The sequence below is a fragment of the Dermacentor albipictus genome, chromosome 6, assembly GCF_038994185.2.
Source record: "Dermacentor albipictus isolate Rhodes 1998 colony chromosome 6, USDA_Dalb.pri_finalv2, whole genome shotgun sequence".
In the NCBI taxonomy this organism is placed as follows: Eukaryota; Metazoa; Arthropoda; class Arachnida; order Ixodida; family Ixodidae; genus Dermacentor; species Dermacentor albipictus.
The window spans coordinates 48,842,147-48,868,719 of NC_091826.1; the positions used below are offsets into that span (position 1 = coordinate 48,842,147).

The window sequence follows — 26,573 nt, forward strand, 5'->3', positions numbered from 1 at the left end:
CTAGCTTTTGCTCTGTGCTATTACTGTAAAAGCTTACTCCCCACCATTACTTCACAGCTTTAACCTGCAAACATTATTTGGCCTAGACAGTTCTTCAAGGACTGTCTAGGCCAAAGGCAAGTGTATCTGCACATAGCAATGTGTTGACAGACTTGAGCCGTATTCTTGGACAATCACTTTCAAAGATACTTTCATTTTCGCAATATTTTGAGTGACTAGCACCAGATGCATCAGCAGGTGGCAGCATTTCTGTACTGTGATAAGATAGCGTGCTTGGCAATGTGCCAAGAAACTTGTCACTCATATACGCTGATGTGTCTTGAGCTAGTCACATGAAATTGAAGGTATCTCCTATAGTAGGATTTCGGAGAATATCACACAACTTTTAATAAAGTCTCTTATTTTCTGATAAATCTGGTATTTTGGACTCCTGATTATTTGGGCCCTTTGGCGGTCCCTGTCAAGCCTGAATTATCGGGCAGTGACTGTAGTAAGCAACATAACGGATGTATCGCTTTATGCATGGAATCAGCAGCAACACAAACAAAAAACTAGCAGGTATCTCCAGTCAATGGGAAATTTCGGCTTAGTGCAAGGTACAAAAGCCAACACTGTACATATAGACGCGTGGGGCAGCAAAGAGATTAAAAAATTTTAGCAGTCAGTTTGGGGCAATCTAAATGCTTTTTGAGAGAAATGACATTGGAAGCCTGTACTATTGTTTCCAAATTCCATGCAGTGTTGTTGAGAGTTGGGTTGTGTTCACCCCAGTGGGGAGGGAATGTCCCGTAACTCAGTCACCATAAGTGAGCTTACAACTGCCTCATCTGTCTTACCGACAGCTGTCAAACACAGGTAGGTTCTTTCACTATAAACTCTTAACAAGCATGCACACCATAGAGTGTCATTTCAACACATCGGACATTTTAATTTTGAGCAGCTAAATACCTCGCAGTGTGAGACAGAGCAAATGTGGAACTTCCACAAAAAAAGTAATGTTGAGTCTCTCACTCATTCATGGTCTGCAGAGCACCAACCAAGTCCTTCGACTCAAACTTGGCTGTTGTGTACAGTTCGTGCGCGATGGCTTTGCGCAAGATTTGCATCTGGCCAATCTGCCAAAAGAAAGGAGCACATCAACTTGACAACTAGAAAAAATCTACAAAAAAAACTACACGATAGGGGAAGAGGAAACAAATATGCATAGTTAACAAAATTGGATAAACCATCCAACAGTGCCATCTAGCCAGTACATCCCGATCATAACCTGCCAAGCTCTGATTTAAATGCAGCATGATGGGAAGCACTGACCTTGAGAATGCTTTCGAGGAAAACCGACCACGTCTTGGCAACTTTGGTCAAGGTTGCACTGTACGTCTTGCCCACATTTTCTGTGCCATGCAAAAACAAGGACAGTGAGTGAGTGACACTGAAAGGAGGTAAGCACATAGCACCATTTATGAGAGATTTGCACTGGCTTCTTTAAAAAAAATTAAGGGGTTTTACGTGCCAAAACCACTTTCTGATTATGAAGCACGCCGCAGTTGAGGACTCCGGAAATTTTGACCACCTGAGGTTCTTTAACGTGCACCTAAATCTAAGTACACGGGTGTTTTCACATTTCGCCCCCATCGAAATGTGGCCGCCGTGGCCGGGATTCGATCCCGCGACCTCGTGCTCAGCAGCCTAACACCATAGCCACTGAGCAATCACAGTGGTTTGGCTTCTTTAACACCAGTTTTCTGTACTAACACTGGAAATGTTTGAATACATAAACCAACGTGCAAATTAGGCCGCCAAAGCCAGATGATGCTTCAGTGACTAGGACACTCCCTTCTGGCTGTGGGAATAATTGCACTTGTCAAACAAGCAAATGTGGCCATGTTGACTGAAGGAAAACTAGCACACAACTTTAGTAGTTCTTTTATTAGTAATCATGGTGTTATTGATTGATTGAGTTTAACATCCCAAAGCGACACTGAGGCTATAAGAGATCCTGTAGTGAAGGATTCTGTACCAATTTTCAACCTTTCAGTGTTTCTGTAAGTGAACCTAAACCTATGCACACAAGCGTTTTCCCATCCCACTGGAATGAGGCCGCAGTGGCCGGTAGTCAAACCTGCACCCTCATGCTCGTCAGCAGAATGTCTCAGCCAATAAGCCAATGTGGTGGGGGGCAACGCCTTGACGCAGCTGCAACACTTACGGACTAGCCCGTCGACCGGCTGCAGGGCTTTGCTCATGTTGGTGAGCAGCTCCTGCCAGGACTTGTCCTTAACCATTCCCTTCTCCAGGGACCGCAGCACGCCCTGCAGTTCCTTGACTATCATGAACGACAGCAGCCGGTCCAGCCCTGTCAGGCCAGGTGTGCCCACACTTTTCTGCTTGTGTGGAGGAGGTAAAGACAAGTCTTACATACAAGGATTGACAGTTGTCCTAGTTAGTGCAGATTTGTAGGTAACTAACATACAGCACAAAAGCAAAAGACACACACACACGTGAAAGGCCACCTATGTCTTCTTGGCTCTTTGTGCTTAAGTTGTACATTAACAATAAATATGAATCTCGGACAGCTTAGTTACAGCACGAAACCTTGCCCTATACGATGCGCGGTCAATGGTGCAAGAAGGCAAGTAATTTACATGTCTAGCAGCACTTATGGCGAAGCACAATACGCCCTAGATAACATGCATGGGGACGTTTCTGTAACCTGACCCACAAAAGCAGCAAGCACAGGTCTGTTTCCTTCCGTCTTGTCAACACTATTTCACACAATGTTAAAGGAGTGCCCGAACACTTTTGTTTCTGATCTGTACGCAATGCTGCCACGAACATGTGTGCCAAACATTACTCCTCTGGTTCAGCAAGGAACCCACAATCTCATGTACTATATCAATCTTGCTCTCCCCTGCGGATTTCAATGACCCTGCTCTTATTTCACCTTTGGCAACATCAGCGGTGATGTGCTATGAAGCGCAATGGCCCAGACGCTAGCCGTTAGGCAGAAGCATGCCCAATGTTTCAGAGGTTCTAGGACACTAAGACACAGTGGTTGTTAACATGTCCTACTTGTCCTGTAAGCACCTTTGCCACTCTCGGGCAAGTTTGTGAGACACTGGTCTTGAACGGTTACTTGTTAGTGGATCGCGAAACGTGGAAAAGGGAGGGAAAGAGAGATAGGCAGGGGATTGCTATCAGCATTTTCCCAGCTTAGAGAGACCAATATTCTCTTTATTGGAAAAAAAAAAAGTGCCAACAGAACAGGGATGCAAGGAACGGCGACAACATGAACCTTGTTCCATTCATGCTCCTTTTCATTATGACACCTTACCAATTTGTGTAGTTGACAATCCTCCTGCAATCTCTACCCCTCTGTTCATATGGGGCCCTTTTATAAAGTTCCTTTGGACAGATATTCCACAAAAGGTGTCACACTCATTCCAGCATGTTTCGCTGCATTCAAGAGGTGTCTCGGGCCTCTTTGATATAATGCGGCTTTGGAGAGAATCAAAACCTGTGCAACACATTTTTTTTTCCTGCACAGGAATCGCTTGAAATCCAACTGCTCCCCTACTTATTGGAAATACTAGGACAAAAACATTTTATTCAGCAAGTATTGCTCTGCGGACAAATAACCAAAAGTTGATGCATGCCCTGCAGTGAATGCCATTCACAGTGTTGAAAAATGCAAATATTTCTGTTGCCCACCATACTCGTAAAATACAAATGCAGATTGAAGAAAACCCTGAGGGCATCTCTCTTGCCTGAAGCAGGGCGAAGAGGCTGAGGTTGATCACTTCCGCATGTGACTTGGTGTCAAACCAGGCATTTGACTGGTCCACGTAGACAGTCGTCCTAGGAGCAGAAAGACTGTTGTAACAGGAACATTCAAAACTGCTTACATCAATGAAAAACTAGACAAGGCCTAGGTTACACTGAAGGAAGCCATAAGAAGAATGGGTGCACAACTGTAAAATCTACTGCAGATTGTAGCAATATTACTAGGAGTTTTTTCTTTTTTTCTTTTCAGCTTCCCAGTGCAGATAATGACTGCTTTTAGTTATAGTGGAGTGGTGTACAACTGACCAACCAACAAGTCACCTGCGGTCACAATAATGAGACAAGAGGATATTTGCACAGTTTTGAAGCAATAACTAGAGGAGTTACCAAGGAACAGATTACCTTATGTCTTGACCTGAAAACAAGTGCTTTGTGTTCATAGTTCAGCGTTTGTTAGGGAAAATCACATCTGAAGGGTCCGCATGTCTTTAGCGCAATTCAAATCGCCCGCCCCCGTGCAGGGAGTGGTGACATTGCACGCGCCATCCCCGCCCTTTGTTGCCTAAAACAGCGACCAACGAACAGCGCTACGTTTTTTTTCAAAATATGCTAACATGCGGCTGTGGAGACACTGAGCACAGCATTGGATTTGCCACAAGCGACGTGGACCATTCAGGCATACCGAGACATCACGTGGACCTGGCCTTCTCTGCTACTTGTAGTTTGTGCGAGTTTTGCGAGCCAGCAAAACCATCGCAGCACTTCACGATAATGAAGCGACTGAAACGCGAAAGTGTGGGCAGTGCAAAGTTGAGCAAAAGCTAAAGCTTTTGACTGCCCATGCTGCTGTCAAGGGCAACATTAAAACATAATTTTTTCCAACAAGCGAATAGAAGTAGACAAGTAGCATTTTCTTTCACCTTATAATGCAATGCAATGATATATTTAATAGCAGTGGTCAAGTACTAGTGACCGAATTATAATGAGGAGTGCCTACGTCATCAGGCTAGTACTTGATTGTCCGGGAGACTCTCAAATTTTGTCCTGCACTTCTCTCAATTTCTCGATTATTTAAGCTCTGATCGCGATAACATTGACACCTTAGACATTCTAGAGCATTAATCTATCACTTTAGCTTGACTTAACATTTCCTTTAGTGTCCCTTTAAGCATAGTGTCAGTGCACTTTTTAGCAGATCTTGTGGGACAGCCATGTTGGAAATGGTGCTTGTCTTAGCATTTCCATTCAACTTCCATTCGCAATTTCAACATGTGCTCTAGTGCAAATAATTTAAGAGTTAATTAGAAAATCTTTTTATATTTAGCTACCTGGACATTCCAATTTCTCACGCAGCTCATTTCCATCTATTCCAGAAATCTCCCAGATAAGATGGAACAACAGTATCTGTCACTCTTTCGCATTTAAAAACGGATGGTATACATAATGGCAATACTCACTTTGGATCAGTAACACGCAGCACCTCGCGTGCTAGCCTGCCAATGAAGTTGACCGATGCCTGGTCCAATGGAGGGAATGTCGGAATAGGGATAGTGCGTGACTGGTAGACGCTCTGCCAGTCTTGGACCTGCATTTACAAGTGTTTGTTTCGTACTTGTGAAGGAAAAGAATCTCATACAAAACAAAAGCAAGAAGCATGTCGGTAGCGTCCTGCAAACATCACGGCACTGTTCACCTCATGGCCCTTTTGATTGGTGATGCTCTAATTAGAACCATGAGCAGTATTCCAGAGATTCATTGTTCTTTATAATAAGGTTGCATCTGACAAGAGAATAGTATCTCTGTTATGTCAGATATTCATTATAAGCATACATGCTGATAGCGGGAAAAGAAATTTTAAAAATTTTATACTACTTTTGCTATATCCAGTAATCATTATATTCAGGTTCATTATACCGAGGTATGACTATATTTTTGCATTACTGCAATACAAATAATATGGACACCTTAGCTGCACTTGTGGTATCGGTGTCATGTTCCCACTTCAAGCAAGAAAGAGAGATGTTCTGCGCACTCCATGCACAATGTGTTCCTACGTGTAGTGTCATGCTGGAGCACTGGCATGTGAACACAGAATACACATACATAAAATTAATTTTTTCAACACGGGAAATGCTTCGCGAGACACTAGCCACAGTGTCAGATGGTATAACCCTAGATGCAGGGAATATAAACAGATCACGTATCCTGTTTTGTCAGGTGGGGAGGCTGAATGCTACCTGCCAAGTACACTCGGACATGTCCATATGTCACATCAACCACACTAATTTATAGCATTGACACTAATGAAATGACACTGAATAGCCTTGACACTAATTGAGCTAACAAACACCTGTCCCCAGCAGCTTATTAGGCAGATCTGCTGGGATGCTCTCACTTGGCTTTGACAATACAACCCAGAGTGAACAGTTTCTTGAGGACCCTAAAGTAAGTTCAAGTACACCTTTCCTGCACTTTTTTTTCTAGAAGGCAAACAACAGGCACATCTGCAAATGGAACATACCTTCTGTCGAAGGAAAGCATTACACTCCTGCTCCACGTTGTAGCTGACTATGCGAGACACCTCCTCTTGCCAGACACGCAGTCCATAGATGCTCACATAGTCCTGGATGTACTCGAACGATCGGTAGTAGCCGTCCATCACCTTGCCCAGGGCGGTCAGCTTGGGCACCAACTCACTGGGCTGCAGCAGCAGTTGTAGCAGAACGGATAAGTGGGCTACTAACTGGGTGGTAGGCTTCAGTACGGCGGTACGTAGAAACGGGCACAAAAGATCAACAGAGAAGAAAGAACCTAACAGATGTGGCGACAAATATGTCAATGTATCTGCGCCATCTTCATGAAGACTACCAGTCATCAAATTAAATTATAGTGTTGCCAACACAAGTGCTCCGCGAGTGACAAAATTTACTTCATTATGCTTTGTGAAGTTCACTGCAGTGGCATCCTTCTAAGCAAAAGAAGTGAAAACTCAAAATTTTTTATGCCCCTACATTCTTACAGACCTGTAACATCCGACAATAACGACATCAATTAGATAACAAAATCGTGTCCTTCTGCAGTAAGCTACATGCTCACAATTATGCCTCTGCTGGCACTTTTATGCCAGCAGCTAAGAACAGAGCTTTCACTATTGCATACATTCATTAAACACATCACAAGATGCCACCAACGGTCGTGGTTTTCCATCTAGTATATGTGCACATTTTATGTACAGCAATTGGTATCACCTATATGGCAGGCTAATAGGCTAGCGCCATAAAGGTTGAATGAGGATATCCAATACACTTCAGCCAAGCAAAATCGCCTGGCAAGCTATTACATGTTAGAGGACGTGACCACTATGCTTAATTTTCAAGTTCAGATTGTAGCAACTTCAATTATAGCGTCAAGTGGTAGTGACGGTCAACAACACAGCAAAAAAACTGTGAATGGCAAAACTCTAATTCTTTATTGGGCGAACCTGTGCCCAGGAAAACAGGCCACACTCAAAGCACAATGATAGCGGCGAACACAGTCGGCGTCGGCTTTTATACATGAGTCATCGAATGTTCCAGAGTAATCGCTGGTGCTTGCATGTCTTCCAGAAAGTGCTACACAATTTGCGTCGCGTCATGCGCAACGCAAATTCCATCTCTAGGTGGTGTAGTGCAGCACGAAGTGAGACAAAGGACACGGAAAAATGAGGACTTGTCCTGCTTCTCACTGCACCATACAACCTCATGGAAAGCCAGCTAGTCCAAACCATCACCCCGTTTCGAGTTACGAATTCATAGCAGAACGTGAACGGCATGAATAAACATGATATGGCAAGTCAAGTGGCACTGCTAGTGTTCAAATTGATCAGGCATATGCAACACTGATGTCACATAATGATACATTGTCTAGCCAGCAGAGTGTAGGTGATGTGCTGTAGGACTGAGCTGTGTGAATTGAGTGTAGGTGACGTGGGGTGAAATTGAGAGATGTAGTGTAAATATGAGCTGAGGAGGAAGGCCACTGCTTAAGAGAAGGATAATATTTGCATGTAGTTAATTTGAATACAGAATGGCAGATGCTGTCTGCATGTCTACCCTTCTCTTACATCTGAAGATTGACATTTCAGGGACTTGGCTAGCTTATAAGAGTGCGGTACATTAAAGTAGCAGAAAACAGAACCAGGAGATCCTAATGTACTTTACTAACTACTGAATATATCATATGAACACCATCAAAATGTTAATAAAGTCACAGTTGTTTTTGTTTATAATTTTTAATGTTTTGTCATTATTTCTGGTCATTGTTTCAATTCCGCTTACCATTTCATTAATTCTGTTTCATTATTTCAATTTACATATCTATTTACTGTTAGATGTTTTATGCTTCATATTTACAGCTATGTGTGCAATGATGATACCTTGTCTTCCGTTTAAAACTTGGCTCTTTTTGTTATACAGTCGACTTCCAATAACTTGAGCTTGATGGGACCGATAAATTTGATTGAATTTGACAGTGGATCAATTATGCATCAAAAACACCAAAACACACTGCTGATTTATTCAGCAATATTTGCCTGATTCTAACACATTGCCAAATAAAACACACGTCCCCTTTTTATGTGTCCAAAGTAGTGAACTAACGTAAAAATTGTGCTAAAGCTCCTAAACAAAGTAGAAATGTAATGCACACTCAATTTGTTAACAAGAAAAATAAGCAAAAGTCCAGTGATGGCCACTTTCCTAAAATAAGCTTCGACGCAATATATCCGTTTTATGCAGCAAAGCATACAAACACCGCGAAGGCGGTTTCGCTTTTGTATGCGACTGCACCGCAAAGGCAATTCTTGGCCCAATTTTCTTGGGTAAGCAAATAAAGAAAAGAAAGAAACAATCTCGTTAGAACTGGGTATATACTGCAATTAGACATTGTGAGCTATCGTCCTTCAAAATTTTCTTAGAGCAGGCAGAAAAAAAATGCGGTTTTCGACTGGAGATGACATGTGTTCAACACATTCACTGTCCCCTGAGCTCTGTCAAGATGTGCTGCCACCAAAGGAGCTTCTCTTAGGGTCACCATAGGCGTCACACGCGTGCATGCTGACTGGTCAAGTTCGAACCATCCAGAGAAGGGAAATTTTAAGATCAATATAATGAAAATTGGAGACCAGAGCTTGTGCGCTTGCCGGGACCCTCAGTCCTGAATTAACGGATTATTGTAACATTTAACGGATATTATTGTAACATAACGATTGGCGATATGTTGTAATTCTGTTGTAATCATGTTCTTTTGTGCGGGGCTCCCATGATAGCTCTCAACTTTGAGGCTTCTGGTGTATCACTGACTGGGAACACACTTATTTTGGACCAATGGCATTGACACATACATATACATACCTTGGCCCTGGGGTTGAAGACGAGCCCATTGTGCAGGGCACGCATGACCTGGTTGACCAGCTCCCTGCGGATGCCGTCCTCGAGCAGCTGCTTGGGATCGATCTGAACGATACCGACCAGCGTCTTCTTCATCATCAGGATGCCCTCGGTGAACACCGAGATGGAGTACGTCAGCTTGGCCACCTGACAGGAGAGACATGAGAAAGGGCAGCGTTGGAAATGGGAATGAAGAACTGATCGAAGCATGAGCAAATATGAAATCAAGTTTAAATTAAGGGGTTTGAAGATGCTAGAGCAACACATCCATGTGAAGCGGACAGATAACGAAGCCAGGGAATGTACAGGGGAAGTCATTTGTAGTTTTCATTTGAAGCACAGAATTAATAAGCTGAAGAGAATCTAAAGCAGATGAATAAAACTGTTGGCCACTGGGAGGCAAACCCATGTATTACGAACTACGTAATGCGCAGGTTGTGGGTTCGGTCCCCACTGACAGCAATATGTTTTTTACTACACTTTCAACTTTCTTTAGTTTATCAGTTATACTCTCCAATTAGAAATTACGAATAACTTCCCCTATGCTTTCCTTGGCTTCCTTATCTGTTGGGTTCACATGGCCGTGACTAACAAAAGTTGGGCACCTTCGTTTCCCTTCTTTAAGTTCAAAGCAACACATTGGCTTTGAGAGATACTGTAGGACTTCAGATTAATTTTTACTATCTGGTGGTTTTCAAACACACATTTAGGTAATCTAAGTGCATGAGTGTTCTTGAGGTCAAGCTTGATCAACACGACCACTGCAGCCGTGTATCAAATCTGCAAGCTTGTGCTTAGCAGCAGATTACCATGGCTACTGAGCGCCACCTCACAGGTAAAAAAGTGGGATTCGCTTTCCATACTTTAACGATTCTCACCTCGTAACGCTGGTCCAGCTGAGCGTATGCCTTCAGCTGGTCCTTCATGAGGCGCGTGGGCACCTCCTTGATTGCTGTCGTCTGCAGCTCCACGATGCGAGCGAGGACGCCAAACATGGTCTCCGGAATGATGTGCAACACCTTGCGGACATAGTTCACCAGCTCGGTGGAATAGTACTGCGACACCGACACCAGGTCCGGGCTGTTGGCTTGGTTGATGCGCAGAAGTGGCAGGTCCAGGGCTGTGGCCAGCTGCGAAAGAGATGGGAGCAAAAGCTCCGCATGTCTACAAGTGATATTCATGTGACACTGTAATGAAAGATCCACATTGTTGGGATCGGCAATGGCACATCAGTGCGTCGTGGACTGGATCAAGCTGCCAACTAGGTTCAGTTGGGTAAGGCATTTGAAGGAAGGCAATGCTGAAAAACAAGACGAGGAAAAAAAAAGGAAAAAGGAGAAAGGAAAAGAAGGAGAGATGCAGACAACACAAGCACATCGTCTGTGTCTTTTCGTCTCCCTTTTCAGTGCTGCCTCTCTCTAAGTATCATGGATTACAGATGCAAAAGGCTTCGACTACATGACTCTGATGCAGCTACAACTGCTGGCTTGATCCCTACTCATCCCAGGATTGGCACGTCATCACGCATGCACAGTGAAGTACTCGTATAACAGTGGCAGCTGCAGCAAGCGGGTAGGCTGTGGCATGGTAGCACAGCAAGCACATCATTGCTTTCTAGGCTTAACACTGTTTCCAATTTGCCTCTTTCCAAAGGTTGCTGAAAAAAAGATACACTAAAGAGGAACACTTAATCAGTTTTAACCCATCAAGTATCCATTAGAAAGTGCATTTTCGTTAATATTGCACTAGGAGGTGGATCAGTGGAAGAGAAAATAGAGGGCGAACTCAAATTTTTTTTCTAAAATTCCCTGTCAAAACCATAGTGCCAGTACGTTAAAGTGAGGATACAAATTTCAAAGTATTCTTTTCTCAATTGGGCTGCTGTGGTGCAGTAAATGCTCTTGGAACTTTCTAAGTTCAATCTTTGGCTTCTTTTGAGTAAGTATGTAATGCATCTTTACCTAAGAACAATTACCTAGGCCCAAGCAGACGGGAAACGACCTGCTGTGGGAAACTTCAAGGCAACATCGCCTCCCGTCTTTCGTGTTTGCATGTTGTCTGGCTTTCTAAGCCTTTTTTCATGATAAAAGTGGCTTTTTCTATTGGCATTGTAGAAGGGCACTTTGCAAATACAGCTAAAATAATTTGTCTCTCTAGTGTCCCTTTAACGCCTTTCGTTACTGGTGCTTTCAGCTAGCAGAACATGCTTTTCAAGTACAAAATGTTCAAGTTATTCAAGACATAGCATATAAGGTTTTCTACCCACTAAAAGCGCATTTCTGGCATCAAACATGCCTAAAATCTGCTAGATCTCTTAAAAAAACCGGCTAATATGGCTACACTGCACCAGTGGATTGCCAAAGCAGACTAAATGTAGGCCTTTTATTACTAACAGTCAGAAGGGCATTACCTTGAGGAACGTAGCCCGAAGTTTGATCACCATGGACGGGTCGCTCTTGATTCCCTTCTGCATGAATGGTGTGTAACTGGAAATTTAAGAAGACCATCAACTTCTCTTCCCGACCATCCTAGAACTGCAATGAACCTATATCCGAGCTTCGTCTTTAATACAGTAGGCCTTCATTGATTCGACTCCTGCTAACTCAACTGTTCGGTTAATTTGATTCCGAACGAAGGTCTTCGCCGGCAAAACTTTCGTTACCTAGATCACGAAATTGGCCCTCAAAGGATAATTTAAATCCAGGAGGCACATACTGCTAGCGCCACGTAGAGACAAAGACTTAGTAGGATGGAGTAGGAAAGAACACAGCGGGCACTAATTTAAAGTTGACCTGTCGGTCCGCACGCACCTGACCCAAATGGTGACCGCAATAGTGGCAGCACGTGACTTGGTGGCGCTTAGGAGGTAATGAATGCGTCGAACACACACTACCTCCTGTCGACAATTGCTATTCTTGGCCTGCCCAAGGGAGGCATTCAAACAAAAAATAGCTCACAATGAATGATCACAGTATTTACCAGTTTATATTTGCACGCTTTTCTTTTTGGTAAGAAAGTTCACCTGAAGTTTGCTTGTGCGGTGCAATCAAATATGCAACCAAAAAAGTTTTCACGGTGTTCGCAACAGCCTACCGCCAGAGCCAGCCTAGGCAGCGTCATCGCCATTGCCATCACAAGATGGCAATAAATGCAGCACAATGCAGACAACGTGCTGCTTAAGGTCCTTGATTACAAAAGCTCATTCAAAAGGTAATATTATTTTACACATAAAGCTAGCAGCAACAAGTTGTATCATGTGTTTTTGAAGTTCTGGAGGATATAGCATGCGTCACAGGGCAAACTAGCAAAGTGGTTAGTCTGGGCTTGGGCCACCATCTTGTTTGCAATCGCTTGATGAACACAGAATGTTACAAGCGCAATTGACTGTGCAGAGGATGGCATGTTGTAGTCCAGGGATAGCAATAAAGTGCTGTCTAAAAAGATGACAACAAACCCTCAGTGCAAAAAAAAAAAAAAACACATCCTGTGAAGATAAAATTTGATGGCTTCAGCCTTTTCTGATTGCCACCATTGGAGGCATGATACATTTTTGCTGTTAAAAAATTAAATGCACATTATACTTCGACATGTTGTTTAGGAGCTTTAATGTCTTTTTTAGGCAGGTTTCCTACTATGAACACATAAAAAGTGGATAAGCATTCAACTCAGGGGGTATGTTAGAATTGGGCAAATACTGTCAAATAAATGACTACTGCACATTAGAGCATGTCTTTTCTTTTCAATTCGACCTTCTGGATAAGTCAGTTAGTTTCGTGAAAGACTCAAACATTCACACACATCACACAAACAAGCCGATGGCTCATTTACCCATGTGCAAAATGCTGGAAGCACGTTAATATACTCCAATGTCTTTAATGTGCGCAGTGTTTGCAGGCAATGTTAGACAAGTACTAGTGGGCTGTTTTTTTGGCAGAGCCGATGCAAGTTAGTCGTTCTGGACTCTAGTATTGCGACATCTTCAGTAGTCACTCGCTTATCCAGTGAACGTAATTCACAAGAGAAGGGCATGAACATGTTTCACAGCAGAAATTCATAAGCTGTGCAAGAAGAGTCATCAGTTAACATATAGTATTCACGTACGTATGTCACCAATGTGCACTTACAGCATTTCCCAAGCAAATGCACATTTTTGCGAAGAACATGGACTAGTTAGCAGTGAAATGCCGACTACAGCCACAGCAAGCTGCCCTATGATGCCCCATGACAAAAAAAGAGTACCTAAAGGCCGACCGGCAAGTAAAGGCCAATTGGCAAATAAAGGCCAACAGGCCTTCGTGTTTTTTGTGAAAGTTGTACATTAGTAAACTGTAGAACTAGTAGCCTGCAAGGCTTCTGATTGCTTGGGAGTTTTCTGTCTTTTCATGTTTTTTTTAATGTGCAAAATCAGTGTTTTGAAAGGAAAATGTAATCAGCCACGTCTCGGGGATCACCAACATGTAGAGGCATTGCGATGGTGCAAGGGTCGCGAAGGTGGGCTTGCAAGAGGAGCAGTACCTGTCAATGATCTCCCAAGCGTAGGAGAGGTCAGCAATGACTTCGAGCGTGACGAGCACTTCCTCCTTGACGTTGATGATGCGCAACATGCTGTGAAGGTACTGGCGCGTCTCAGTCAGGAACTGTTTCACCTGCAGGATGCTATCCAGCCCGTGGAACTGCTCTACCTGCACACACAACACGCTTTGCTTGACTCGAAACATTTACTAATTTTTTTCTCAATCCAAGGAACACTACTGACTTTTTAGAGGTTAGCTAATGCAGCAAACATTTATTTATTTATTTAAAATTTCCTTACAGGCCTTGTATGATGCGTTGGGTAAGGGAGGTGTCACAGTAAGCACTAGATGGGTATATAACAAAACATATTATATACATACATAAATAGAAGGCATAATAATGTACACACAACATTTTATATAAGCATTAGAGCATTGCACAATAATAATGGGAAACGGCAGTGTAAAAAGACAAAGGATACAGCTCATTCAGCAAACAAAATAACAATGTACAAAAGTAGCCGCTCCAAAGCCACCGGATAAAAAATATAAGCAAAGTAACAAACTCATAAATAAAAACAAGCAAGCGTACAGAATGCATACAACTAGGGGAAAAAACAAAGAAAGAAGAAGGAAGGACATCAAATTTTTTGTTGAAGTTAAGCAGTGGAATGTGAACTTTTGAGCTGGTGGAATTCATCAGGGTTTGTTTTGGAGACGATGGAATCAGCAAGAGCCTTCCATAACTGAATGGCATGGAGACATGCTGACCAAATGAATGCATAGGTGTTCCCGTAGATGCGCGTAGATTGTGTAATCTGTGATGTGCAAGGCGCGACTTCAAGTCGTAAAAGAATATTTTCTAGCCGCATGAAAGTACTTGTGAAGTAACGATAAGAGTGCAAAATCACGAGTGCTTAAGGATGGAAGCGAAATATGTTTTATTTGTGAGATGCTCGAATTGTAATCATAATTACGTGAGATAAACTTAGCAGCCCTATCTTGAAACGATTCTAATAGGCTGATTAGGTTGTTATGATAAGGTCACCAATTCGAGCTGCGGGCGAACAAACATCTGATAAGCTAGCTGCGGTTGTTGGAGGGTGAATTGAGTAGGTTTCATTGTAAGTAGCGTAGTGATGTTCAAGCATTAGCATATGGTAGTAACGTGATCGATCCAGAAAAGGCTTGGTATGAGTGCTTGTATGAAGTAGCTGGAAAAACCACATCATTATTTATGTGATAAGGGAAATTAGAGATAAATTGTTTACGAGTGAGAGACATTACTTTGCATTTAGATGAATTTAGAGACATAAGGTGAGTGCACAAGAGAACATAAGACAACTACAATAGACACATTTGCTGACAGGATGCATGAAACAATCCTACTAGTTAAAAATAGAAAAATAAATTTTGATTTACCAACACGGCTGTAATGCTTGGCACATATGAAGAAGTCAGAGAAATGTAAAGCCAGCCACCTACATACCAAACATATATTGATGTTCACGTGTCCAGGAGAGCACACAAATAACCATCAACGTAAGTTGAACCAATCAGTGTACTTATACAATAATCAAAAATGTCTTTCCCCACAAATATGGAAATATGGAAGTGTAGCTGTATTCCGAGCTGGCGCACCCAACATGATTGCAGCAGTAGTGGTTTCTAACGCCCTCACTTGTGTTATATGCCACATTTATGAAGCTGCCCTACAGTAGCATATACATCTCCGAAACACTTGGTCGTACCCTGTTTTACTTTCCTTCAAGAACTGCTGCTTGGTAAAGAGAAAGAAGCAAATCAGAAGGAGAAGATCCAGCCAGTGGGCTGCTTAGTGGATACCGTGATTTGCGCGAGAGTCATCCAAGAGCTGCAGATCCCGCTTAGCACGCAAATGTGATTGAAATGAACAGGAAACATAGCAAAATGGTAAAGAAATGCCTTCGGGGTTTCACCAGAATGCTTTGCACATGCTTTAGTTTTTGATAAAAGGCTGTTGCATAAATGCTTCAGTTAAGCCAAGTTTCAGCTGAACGTTTTGAAATTCGTTAAAAGCGACGTCTTACAGTGGCAAGGCACAGAAAGTTTCATGGAAGGGGAAGTTGGCAACTGTCAAAAAAGTAGCGTGAAGCTGAAATTGGTAGTTGGACTTTCATTGCCAATACAAAGGCATAGATGCAAAGTTAGCGTGCTATTGTGTAACAGAGTTCCGGAGCGCGTTCCTTGCCGGAATGCTGGAAACTAGCGCTTGTGCTGTCACACGAGAACTTTGCGGCATCGGAAGGTTTAGATGCCATTGTGGAGCGCTCGAGAGAGACAACGTTCCTCTACTTTCGCTGCCCTCTACCCCTGTGATGGCTGCAAAACAGGAGGATGGTAGTCGCCTTCCACACCACTGCTCGTGTCGATGGAGACGGTACGCATCTGATGAACCTGCTCATATGTAAAGCCACCTACGCTACCACCAAAGATGTGCTCGTTAACGGCTCTGTTCTCTATGGAATAGCACAATCAAAGAACAAGCGCTAATTCAATATCCTCACTGTAACAAATAACACCTTCAAGCGCATCATTCCTTTAATAAAGCGAATGGCTCTTTACAAGTGTTTGGCTATTTTCTGCTACTGACAATGATTGTCGATGGTTTCTGCACAACTTTCTTTTCTCTTTGTTCACCACATTCATCAAGAGCAGTAGCAATTCACATAGATACCTGTATTTTTTTAACATAAACTTTCTTCTTGCTTGAAGAGCACTGGGGAGCAGCGAAACAAATCTAAAGATGCAGCAAGGAATACCACTGAGTTGAGTTTCGCAAGCTATGAAAAACAACTTGTAGGCGTTACCTCTTCCAAGGCCTGGATGAGCTGGACAATCTTGCGGCCGGTGGCTGTCGTGTCTTCATAATTGAGGGAGTCTATCTGTTTGCTCATCTCCGAGAACCAGGCCTGCAGGTTAGCTGCAAGTCAAAGCAAATGCCAGTCACATTGTCGGCGTTAACCTTCACTATGGTGGCGAAAAGTGTTGCCTTATAAAAAATAAGCCAGGGTTTTTAAATGCCTCACTCATTCTACAACGATGCAATATCAACCATAAACTTCTAATGGTGAAGTGAACAAAGAAAATGAAAAAAACAAAGTATACAAAGAATGAAAAAAGGGAACTAGTTATGTGTTGTTATCTGTAAAGCTGTACAGCTGTAATCTGCACAGCTATTCAAAAAATAAAAAAAAATAAAATGACTCAAATACAGTTTTGCTTATTTTTTTTGCCGGTTGGTGTGCTCTTTAGAAACACGCTCTTTCGGCGCTAACGTTCAGTACATCGACAAAGTGCGTTCGTATGATACGTTTTCTGGCCACTATATTTCATGCAAACAAGAAAAGGCATGAGGCGCGTGCAATCACGAACAGTAACCGTTTGTTGCAGCAGCTTTCCCACAGTACTCGCCCGATTGTGCCACGTTACAAATGCCAGCTCGCACTGTTTTCCATTTAGGAACCAGCAAATCTCCTCGTGAGCCATCACACGCCACATTCACGGCTATCGCCACCAAGCCTATCGCGATAAGCGTCTTCATCTATCTGCGTCGCAGTGTGCGTGGCTTAATGTCATTGGAAGTAACAGAAAAACAACAACGCACATCTCGGGATGCTCGATCCTCACACCAACTCGACGTGCATCGGAGCCCCGTGCTGCAACGCTTTGCAGCATTACGTTGATGTCAGCTACAGTAAAATCTGCCAATTCTTTTAGTGACTTCAGAGTGTAGGTTTTCCCGGTTTGTACATTTGTTCTTGCATTTTCTTCTAAGACATATGAATGAGTTTCTACGGTGCATCGCTATATTGTTGTGCGAAATGATTAAGGAGATATTAGCACTGTTTGATAGAGTATCATCATCATCATCATCAGCCTGGTTACGCCCACTGCAGGGCAAAGGCCTCTCCCATACTTCTCCAACAACTCGGGTCATGTACTAATTGTGGCCATGCCGTCCCTGCAAACTTCTTAATCTCATCCGCCCACCTAACTTTCTGCCGCCCCCTGCTACGCTTCCCTTCCCTTGGGATCCAGTCCGTAACCCTTAATGACCATCGGTTATCTTCCCTCCTCATTACATGTCCTGCCCATGCCCATTTCTTTTTCTTGACTTCAACTAAAATGTCATTAACTCGCGTTTGTTCTCTCACCCAATCTGCTCTTTTCTTATCCCTTAATGTTACACCTATCATTCTTCTTTCCATAGCTCGTTGCGTCATCCTCAATTTGAGTAGAACCCTTGATTGTTGCGTTCATATAGGAGGTTGTGGCCAAGTACTGCACCAGGGTGGCCAATCCTGCTCTGGTGGGGGAGTGCGTTACCAGTTCTGGTCACCGGGATCAAGCCACACTCCAGGCCAGTTCGATAGAGTAATAATTCGATGTATCTAAGTTTGACATATCCACGATCGACGACGACAACAACAACAATAATAATAATACTAATAATAATCTTATCAACAAATCTTTCAAGTACAATTACAGAAATCAGGTTTGCTTAAGCCATAACAGTGGCTTGTCACAAGAAACCTGACAGTCAGTAACAAGACTCGGCTACAAAAACTGACTACTTTAGAAAAAAAGAATAAGAGTGACACTGAAACTTATCTCTGGACGATAAAATAGAAGCCGCAAAAATGGGTAAAAACTGAAGATGCGCTTTATAATGATGCAGATAGAAAAATATGACAATGATAATCCTTCCACGTATAATTCCTTTAAATTTTTGTGAATATCGCGCATAGATTTACAAGAAGTACAACAACAACAACAATAATAAGTACACAGGATACTGCACTTTGTCCTGTTCTACGTCCCATTTTGAGCGCTGTTTGCTTCCAAAACATGCGTCATCAGCATAAATCGAAACCCAAGCAAGAAGTAACTGAGTGGAACATAAGTCACCTTTTAATTACAAAAAAGCGCAATGTACAATTGATCTGTATCCAGTTTCCAAGCATGGAGTAGTTTCAGAATGCCTTCACTTTTGATTTCATGCTGATAGATAGCACCAACGAGCTCAACTAGTCACGTTACTGAAGCCTAAGATAATGCTTGATCTTGGGGGAAAAATCTGCTGAGGTGCTGCTGCTGAATTAACTTATGGATCAACTTCTGCCTTCAATAAATCATTTTTACCCACAGCGATCCAGAAGTGGAATGAACTCCCAGATGCAATTGCCATTGAGCATGATCCTGAAAAATTTAAAGAGCGGTTGATTTCACATTTTGGAAATTACAATTGAAAGATTTCTCTTTTCATTCCAAGTGTGGTTGCATTTGAAGTTGCCTGTACACCTATTTTGTTTTGCTGCATTACTTAACCTGCATTATTTCAATTCATTCTTTTTGTAACATCTTTTGCTTGTGTATGTCTATGATGACTACCCCCCCCCCCCCCTGTATGTAATACCCTGTAAAGGGTCCTTAAGGGTCCAATAAATGATGATGATGATGAACCAGCAGTCATGCGAGGAAAAACGGTGAGCACTCACCGTTCTTCTCGACGCGGGTGAGGGGCTTTGCACCCGAGTAGACCTCGGACAGCTCCTTGAGGTGCTCTGCGCTCTCTTTTTTCATTGAATTCCACTTCTCATGCTTCACGGACAGCAAGTGCTGGAACAGCTGTGGAAAGAAGAGTCATCTCACTTTGTTGGAAGCAAAGCAAAAGTCTTTGGCAAATGTCTTTGGATCACAATGTGCACAGTGATGTAATAGGGGAGGGAACGCAGTGAGAAAGGGAAAGAAGGGTTTTGAGGAGGAAAAAAAATAATGCCAAGCCTATGTTAGCGAATGATGCTGAAATGTAGAAGTATTCATGACAATCTGTCAATGGGTTTCCTTATGAGAATCTGCAATGTGAATCTCCGTGGGCTTGCTATTGGGCACTGGCAAAACAGTGATTTGCATTTTCATTTTGGGCAATTTCAGTAAGTGAATGAATGAATGAATGAATAAATAAAGAAAAAAATAGTGAGCCGTTCCACTTTTGACCAGCAAAGCTGTTTAGCGCGCGACACGGAGGTGACATGTAATTTTGAACAAAGGCACAAACTCATTGTCTTGATCGGTGGTCATTATTCCACTCAAAACTGTAATCACAGTCTGGCACAGTCTGGTACTGGCACATCCACACTGAAATCGATGACAATAGGGGTAGTGTGATCGCAGCTAATTCACGCAAAGTGAGTAGCCCTGAACCTTACTGGACTATGAGTCATTGCATTTTTTTTGCTTGCTTACGAGGGTATGAGCCATTGATGATGATAGTTATTGTTCAAAGAGAACAAAAATGCACGGAACCCTAGCCATATACAGCTTCGCTGTAATAAATAAATAAATAAATAAATAAATAAATAAATAAATAAATAAATAAATAAATAAAGAGATTTCGTGCTCATTTCTGCTTTTCCTGTTTCCAATCTTTTCAACAAGATAGCATTTCCTTGTATGCATTGTTCATCAGAGCCCTTTGCATCTTTGTTTGCCTTGTTCATGCTTAAACTGGCAGTCAAGATGCTGGCCAACCAAAAACCTTACTCATACAAGCAGAGGCTTGTGAACTGTTATTTCCTACCAATGAGTTTGAGTCCCATTTACAGAATTTGGTGGTTCCAAGAAAACTCTAAAGCAAGAAGTAAACACGTATAAGCTTACATTTTACGGTGAAGCTGCTAGAAGGAATTCCATAACAATTTCAATGCAACAGCAGCGTCATGGCTAGTGTCAAATGTCAGCCACAGAACAGCCAGCTACGCAACCAGAACACGACTCCAAAATGGCCAACGCATGGCTGGATGACGGCATTGGTAGAGCTGGCACAGGACATAGGAACATGTTCCAATCATAGCGGAGACTATAGAAGTACTAAACTCAAATACAGTCAAATGTTAAAAAAAGAAACAAGTACAGTGAAGAAATTTTATTGGATATAGTGAAGGGCATCTGCAATGACTTGGATTGATTTTGGGCAGTGGCAAAGCCTTAGGAGTTCCTTGGGACCCTTAGACCTTCAGGACCTCCGAAGGGTGTGACATCTGTCCTATTCAGCTTTAACGCCTTTGATGTACGAGTTGCTCGGGTTAACATACATCCGTAAAAGTTCAATGTCTTTAAGACTGTCTTGAACCCATCACCAATCAAAAATGATTTCGGAACAGCCCCAGCGTGCTACAGACCTCCTTGAGTTTCAGCTCGAACTGGGCGGTGTGCAGCAGGAGCTGGAACACAGTGAGCGGCTGGTACTTGCTGTCCTGGTGGACCTGGTCGCGCAGCTGACGGCACCGCTTGTTCAGCTCGCCACCAACAATGAAGCCTGCGCGTTTCGTTCCGAAAGACAAAAGTGTCAAAATGCAGAGGAAAGTAGAGTAAGAGACAAGAGAACTTACAAGTTAAACCACAATATAACAAACTTCATTACAACGAAATTGTCGAAATAACAAAGTGTTTAACCTTCTATAACTCCTCGTCCATAGGCCACCATGTATTCTGAACCTCAACACTATAATAAAATGCATTTTATGCACACCTCTCATATTGTACGTCGTGTGACAGAGAGCGGACGCCACAGTGTAGCAGCATAGCAACAAGACCCTTTGCAGTCGTGTTCTATAGTCTAAGCGCATCACTTGTGCTATGTAATATGTGTGCGTGGGAAAGTGCACAAGGATGAGCTGAAAAGGATGGTGGCTCGATGTGTGCCCCTTTCCCAAGTGAGCTGAGGAGGGGAAGCAAGTGTTTGCAAATGTTGACTATTCCCTGCCTGTGCATTTCATGACGACGTCGTCCCCCTGCAGGTGACACTACCAGCCACGGTGGCAGAGTGGATGGAAGAGATTCACAGGCTTTGCCTTGCACCGCTGATGTGAATATATCGTCGACATGGCATAAAACTGCATGTTTGGTTGCCGACCCTCAAGTTCAAGAAAATGAAATCTTCTCCTCATTGAAAGTGCTTTCTTTTTTACAACTGCCCAATCAAATGAAAAGGATTACGGCCCCTTCCATGCAAGAAAAATCTGTTGCCGGCTGTACTTATTTACATAAAAGGTTGCATTTCAATATTACAAAATTTCAATATAACGAAGTGAAGTGCCAATTTTACTGATTTCTTTATATGGAAGTTTAAGTGTAGTAGGTACGTTCGAGTGGTTCTTATCACGCTCTGGATTGGTTTGCAGTGGTGCCAAGGCATCTCGACGTTGGAGTCGGCGAAAGCTTGCCCAAAAAAGGGCATTCTGATGCTCCCAGAGCAATTGGAGGAGCGATGTGACTAATTCTGTCGAATTTCACTGGCAGTCCCAGCTTGAAAATGAGAGTGCCTCTGAGTGCCCCTAGCTGAAGCACACTGCTCTGTGTGAACCATAGGATGTGTTTCAAGTGCTCAATTTCAACTGGCCAAATCTAAAATGCATTGTCAAAGCACTCTAGCAGAGCACTACGAAAGCAGCAAGTTGAGTGTGCATTAGTCTAGTAACACCACCAGGTATCACGACGCTGAAAGTACCTGTGCAGTTTCTTCAAGGAATAACTAAAACAACTTTGAAGGGACATTACAGAGCAATGATAAAATTGGTTTGGACAGGTAATGTTTTCTTTCATAACACTACTTTCATTAAATTGGCACAACAAGATTGATTCTTACAGGATAGAATTAAAGCCAAGCTTTTAGCTGAACTATAGTGTGAAAGCATTCCCACAATTGTTTAATGCACATTAGTCAGCTGAATGCGTCCTGCCAGCCATTCCTTTTCTCTCAATAAAGTAGGAGTGTTTCAGTCATACTATTGGCTTTACTACTAGCTAGGTGTTCCCTTTAAGAGTGGATTGTGCTGTACATGACAGTGCCTATTGTAGACAGTAGGTGCTGGAAAGTAACTTGCGATTTACGAAAAGAAATCAACGACAAAGCCACACGTGTGCGCTCTGTGGCAAGCCAACACTCGCCTTGAGAGAGGTTGACAGTGTGGAGCAACATCCACCGGAGGGTGACATTGCACTCGCGCACCGTGTTGAGCAGCTTGGGGACACTGTCGAGCACAAACTCTTCCTCGAGCGCCCCTTCTTTCAGCAGGTGCTGCAGCCTCGGTATCAGCTTCGTGATGCGGTTGTGGTACTTCTGGGCCTGAGAAGCAATGAGACAAGGTAAGCGGATGTGAAGGGTAGTTTGCATAGGAGGAGGAATTTTATTTGTAGAAAGGCAGAGAGGTTGGCCTGAGCTGATGAGCTCCCTAGCCTGATATTGTGTGCTAGGGAAAAGGGAACAAAATGGGGATGGAGGGTGACAATGACAAGAATAGGGATGCGACGAATTCTGGCCATCAGCACAGCAGCATACTCGAAACATGGTCTCGCATATATTCCTGTGTTGCCAGAAACTGCACCGTGGCTCATACTGTTTGCATAACACATCTCGAGTGAGGCTGCAGGACTCAGAATTAATTCCTCTGAAAAAGGTCTTGCGTTGATGGTTGCCAGTGAAGAGTCTGTCACTCGGTTGTGTGCACTCGGCAGATGCATAATAGTATCCGCGCCAGTGTCTCTCGTACGTAACAGTGGTTGCAATTTAGGCTGCTCGGATCACCGATGAGGTGCACAAAGTGTAGAAGGTTGTGAAAGGAAGCATACAGGAAGAATGAATGATTCATAGTATTGAATGAGAAAAACCAAATCAGTTTGACTGATGAAGCACTGTATAAACCGGAATATAAGGCAATGACTCACAATGCGCTAAATACTGCTGCATAAGACAAGGAGCAACTTAAGCTCTTTTCTTTTTCTTCTTGGAAAAAAAAATATCGTCCTATATCTTGCTTATACGGTATCCTTTGAGAACTCTATTATTGTTAATGTTGCGGACCGAGGTTGATTACTTAGCATCATCATCAACAGCCCATTTCATGTCCATTGCAGGATGAAGGCCTCTCCCTCTGATTTCCAATTACCCCTGTCATGCGCCAACTGATTTCAACTAGCGCCCGCAAATTTCCTAATTTGTTCACTCCACCTAGTCTTCTGCCATTCTTTACTGCGCTTCCCTTTCCTTGGTACGCACTCTGTCACCCTAATGGTCCAACGGTTATCTAACCTGCACATTAGATGACCTGCCCAGCTCCATTTCTTTTCTCTTAATGTCAATTAGAATATCGGCTTTACCCGTTTGCTCTCTGATCCAAACTGCCCTCTTTTTGTCTCTGAATGTTATGCTTAGCATTTTTTGTTCCATCACTCTCTGCGCGGTTTTTGACTTGTTCTCAAGCTTCTTTGTCAGTCTCCAAGTCTCTGTCCCATATGTCAGCACCAGTAAAATGCACTGATTATAGACCTTCCTTTTTGATGACAATGGTAAGCTTCCAATCAGGAGCTGACAATGTCTGCCGTATGCGATCCAACTCAATTTATTCTTCTGTGAATTTCCTTATACAAAAGAAAACATGGGACAAACTTAAATTTTCGGAATTTCGTGCTGAAGCGCCAGCGCCGATACGCCACTGTGGTGTCATAGACCAGAAAAATATTTTGTTGCATTTGGGCCACTGTGGCTAAGTGAAAGATTTGGAAACTTGCAAAGTTCAGCCTCTGCCTCTATTAGAATGTGTTGTAGTCCCATGTTCACAGATAAAATGTCAACTCAGCATGAGCAGATGCCGTCAGAATTCATGACATCGTGGTGAGCTGGTGCGTAAACTTCCGCGGCGGCATCGCCACCTACCATTCGTATTTGTGTCTTTTTCTCGCTTACAAAGTGACATTCTAAGCTCATATACAGAGGCAGTTGATCATAATACCATGATTTACAGACGACCACGACATAAAAGTCATGCAGATGTCATTGGATAATCAGGAAATTATAAGACTTTGGTGCCATTGAATTACGGTAATTTAAGTGTTCAGCAGCAAGACCTGTGCTTATTTGAAGAACAAAAGCACAAGCCCTGCACTCTCGTACCTGGTCCTTTACATTTGCAGTGTCCAGGGTGTTGAGCAGAGCTTGCCGAGCTGCCTTGTAGGGTTCCCAAGCATCCACCAGGTTCACCGTCATGCCCATGTAGATGCTTATCACCTGGGGGGCGAAGTGAACACGTTACATGTGTGGCTTAGTTCTTTCGGTGGGCTTTTTTTGGCACAGGTGAAGGCTAACACGTACAGAATGACGGCTCAATCTGCAGGAAGAGCAGTGAAATCACGAGATAAGAAAAAACACCACACCTGAGTCCCCTTAAAGCGACATGAAAGAAAAGAATGATCTTTACTGTAGTAGTAAATTACCCTTCTACAACACCAGAGAGACCATTGCTACCCCAAGAATGGGCTCAATAAGCCAGAAAAGGTTCAAAAGCGCCACACAAGAGGTACAAAACGCAGCTGGCCCTAAAGTGAACATAAATTTTTTGTTTTTCATGATTACATTTTAGAAGAATATAAAAGATGCTCTCAAGAGCACCACATGACGGCAGACAATATGTTGTTGGTTTAATTCCCAGCTGTGGTTTACAACTTTGGCTCAAGATCCTTTGGCTCAAGTTACGTGAAACGCCTGGTATAATCACATTTCACGCTTGAACCTCATGGTTGCACCGCCAGATGGTGCAGCATGTACAGAGGGATGCACAAAAGAGAAGCCCAGCTGCATACATGCTACACTACATGACGTGTTTCGGCAGCGACAACACAATGTGTCGCCACATTGATGTCATACTAATTGCATTCGTCCTACATTCATCCAACAACTTCATTCATGCAACATTCATGCAACATTCATCCAACATTCATCCTAGATAGGCCTTGCCCAAATTTTTAATCTGCAAACTTTCTGTTTAACATGTAAGATGTCAAGATGTAAGATGTAAGATGTAAGTCAACATGTAAGATGCCGTGTCCCCTAAGACAATCTGTTCATTGTCTTAAATAAATCAATAAAGAAAGAAAGAAAGAAAGATAAAAGGAATCGGTCAGTACTTTGGTTATCATATCCATTTACAATAACCAAAGATTTCGAGCAGCTTGAGCTAACACTGTGTGATCTAAGAATTTTTTCGTTGTGTACTGTATGGTTGTAACCTAAGTGCATGTGTATTTACCGCTTTACTATCTTAGTCTGCTACCAATTTATCATGATGTTGTAAACCTTAGCTAAAACTATATAATCAGAAGCCTTTGTACTTAAACGTTCCAACTGATTACATTTGTTTCTTTTTCTCATTTGTTGTAACCCACTTCCCTCTTTAGCCTTTGGCTCTGAGGATAATAATAAATAAATAAATAAAATAAATAAACTGAGGATTTAAGTACATGCGTACAAAATTCTGAGTGGCCAAGCTGTCCACCATTGGGGTTGTGGGCAACGCCAGGAAATACCTGACTGCACCCCTTCGCATTCTGTGATTCCAGAACTGTCGACGGCTCAACACGGAAAAAAGAGGTTTGCAAAAACTGCATCCATCGACACAGCAGTTTGGTCACTTTTGACAACTAGTAGACACAGTTGACTATCGTTAATTCACATTCTTGCTTCATTCAAATGTACTGGAAAGCCTTGGTGAGAAAGCATTCATTGCTATGGAAGAAAGCTTTCTTTAGTTCGAATTTGAAAGTGTGCTGCTTCAGTTAATTTGATTTCCACCAGCATCCCCTCACGTGCACAGGAGTTAGTAAGGCTTTCAGCGGATTACACTACTGTTTCTCTAGGTGTGAAGCTGTTTTCCTTTACCTTAACTTTGCTTTTCTTTTCAGAATTTTCAGAATTTTACTGTTCCTTCCAGTCTAATGCTGAGGCAGTGTTTAGGAATGTCAGTGCTTGTTGTTGCAT

General features: G+C 42.7%; 1 protein-coding gene across 1 annotated transcript in view; it reads right to left on the reverse strand.

The window, feature by feature from the left end:
• Strump (WASH complex subunit strump) overlaps window positions 1-26,573 on the reverse strand; it is a 39,615-nt gene that overhangs the window by 2,606 nt on the left and 10,436 nt on the right. The window contains exons 8-22 of the mRNA XM_065452294.2: window positions 24,714-24,827; window positions 22,712-22,889; window positions 20,944-21,080; window positions 19,261-19,390; window positions 16,570-16,682; window positions 13,722-13,888; window positions 11,617-11,692; window positions 10,085-10,336; window positions 9,171-9,353; window positions 6,302-6,481; window positions 5,238-5,365; window positions 3,765-3,855; window positions 2,207-2,381; window positions 1,312-1,391; window positions 1,012-1,115 (exon numbers count right to left, since the gene is read on the reverse strand). Coding sequence (XP_065308366.1) covers window positions 1,012-1,115; window positions 1,312-1,391; window positions 2,207-2,381; window positions 3,765-3,855; window positions 5,238-5,365; window positions 6,302-6,481; window positions 9,171-9,353; window positions 10,085-10,336; window positions 11,617-11,692; window positions 13,722-13,888; window positions 16,570-16,682; window positions 19,261-19,390; window positions 20,944-21,080; window positions 22,712-22,889; window positions 24,714-24,827 — 2,108 coding nt within the window. The remainder of the gene's footprint in view (window positions 1-1,011; window positions 1,116-1,311; window positions 1,392-2,206; window positions 2,382-3,764; window positions 3,856-5,237; window positions 5,366-6,301; window positions 6,482-9,170; window positions 9,354-10,084; window positions 10,337-11,616; window positions 11,693-13,721; window positions 13,889-16,569; window positions 16,683-19,260; window positions 19,391-20,943; window positions 21,081-22,711; window positions 22,890-24,713; window positions 24,828-26,573) is intronic.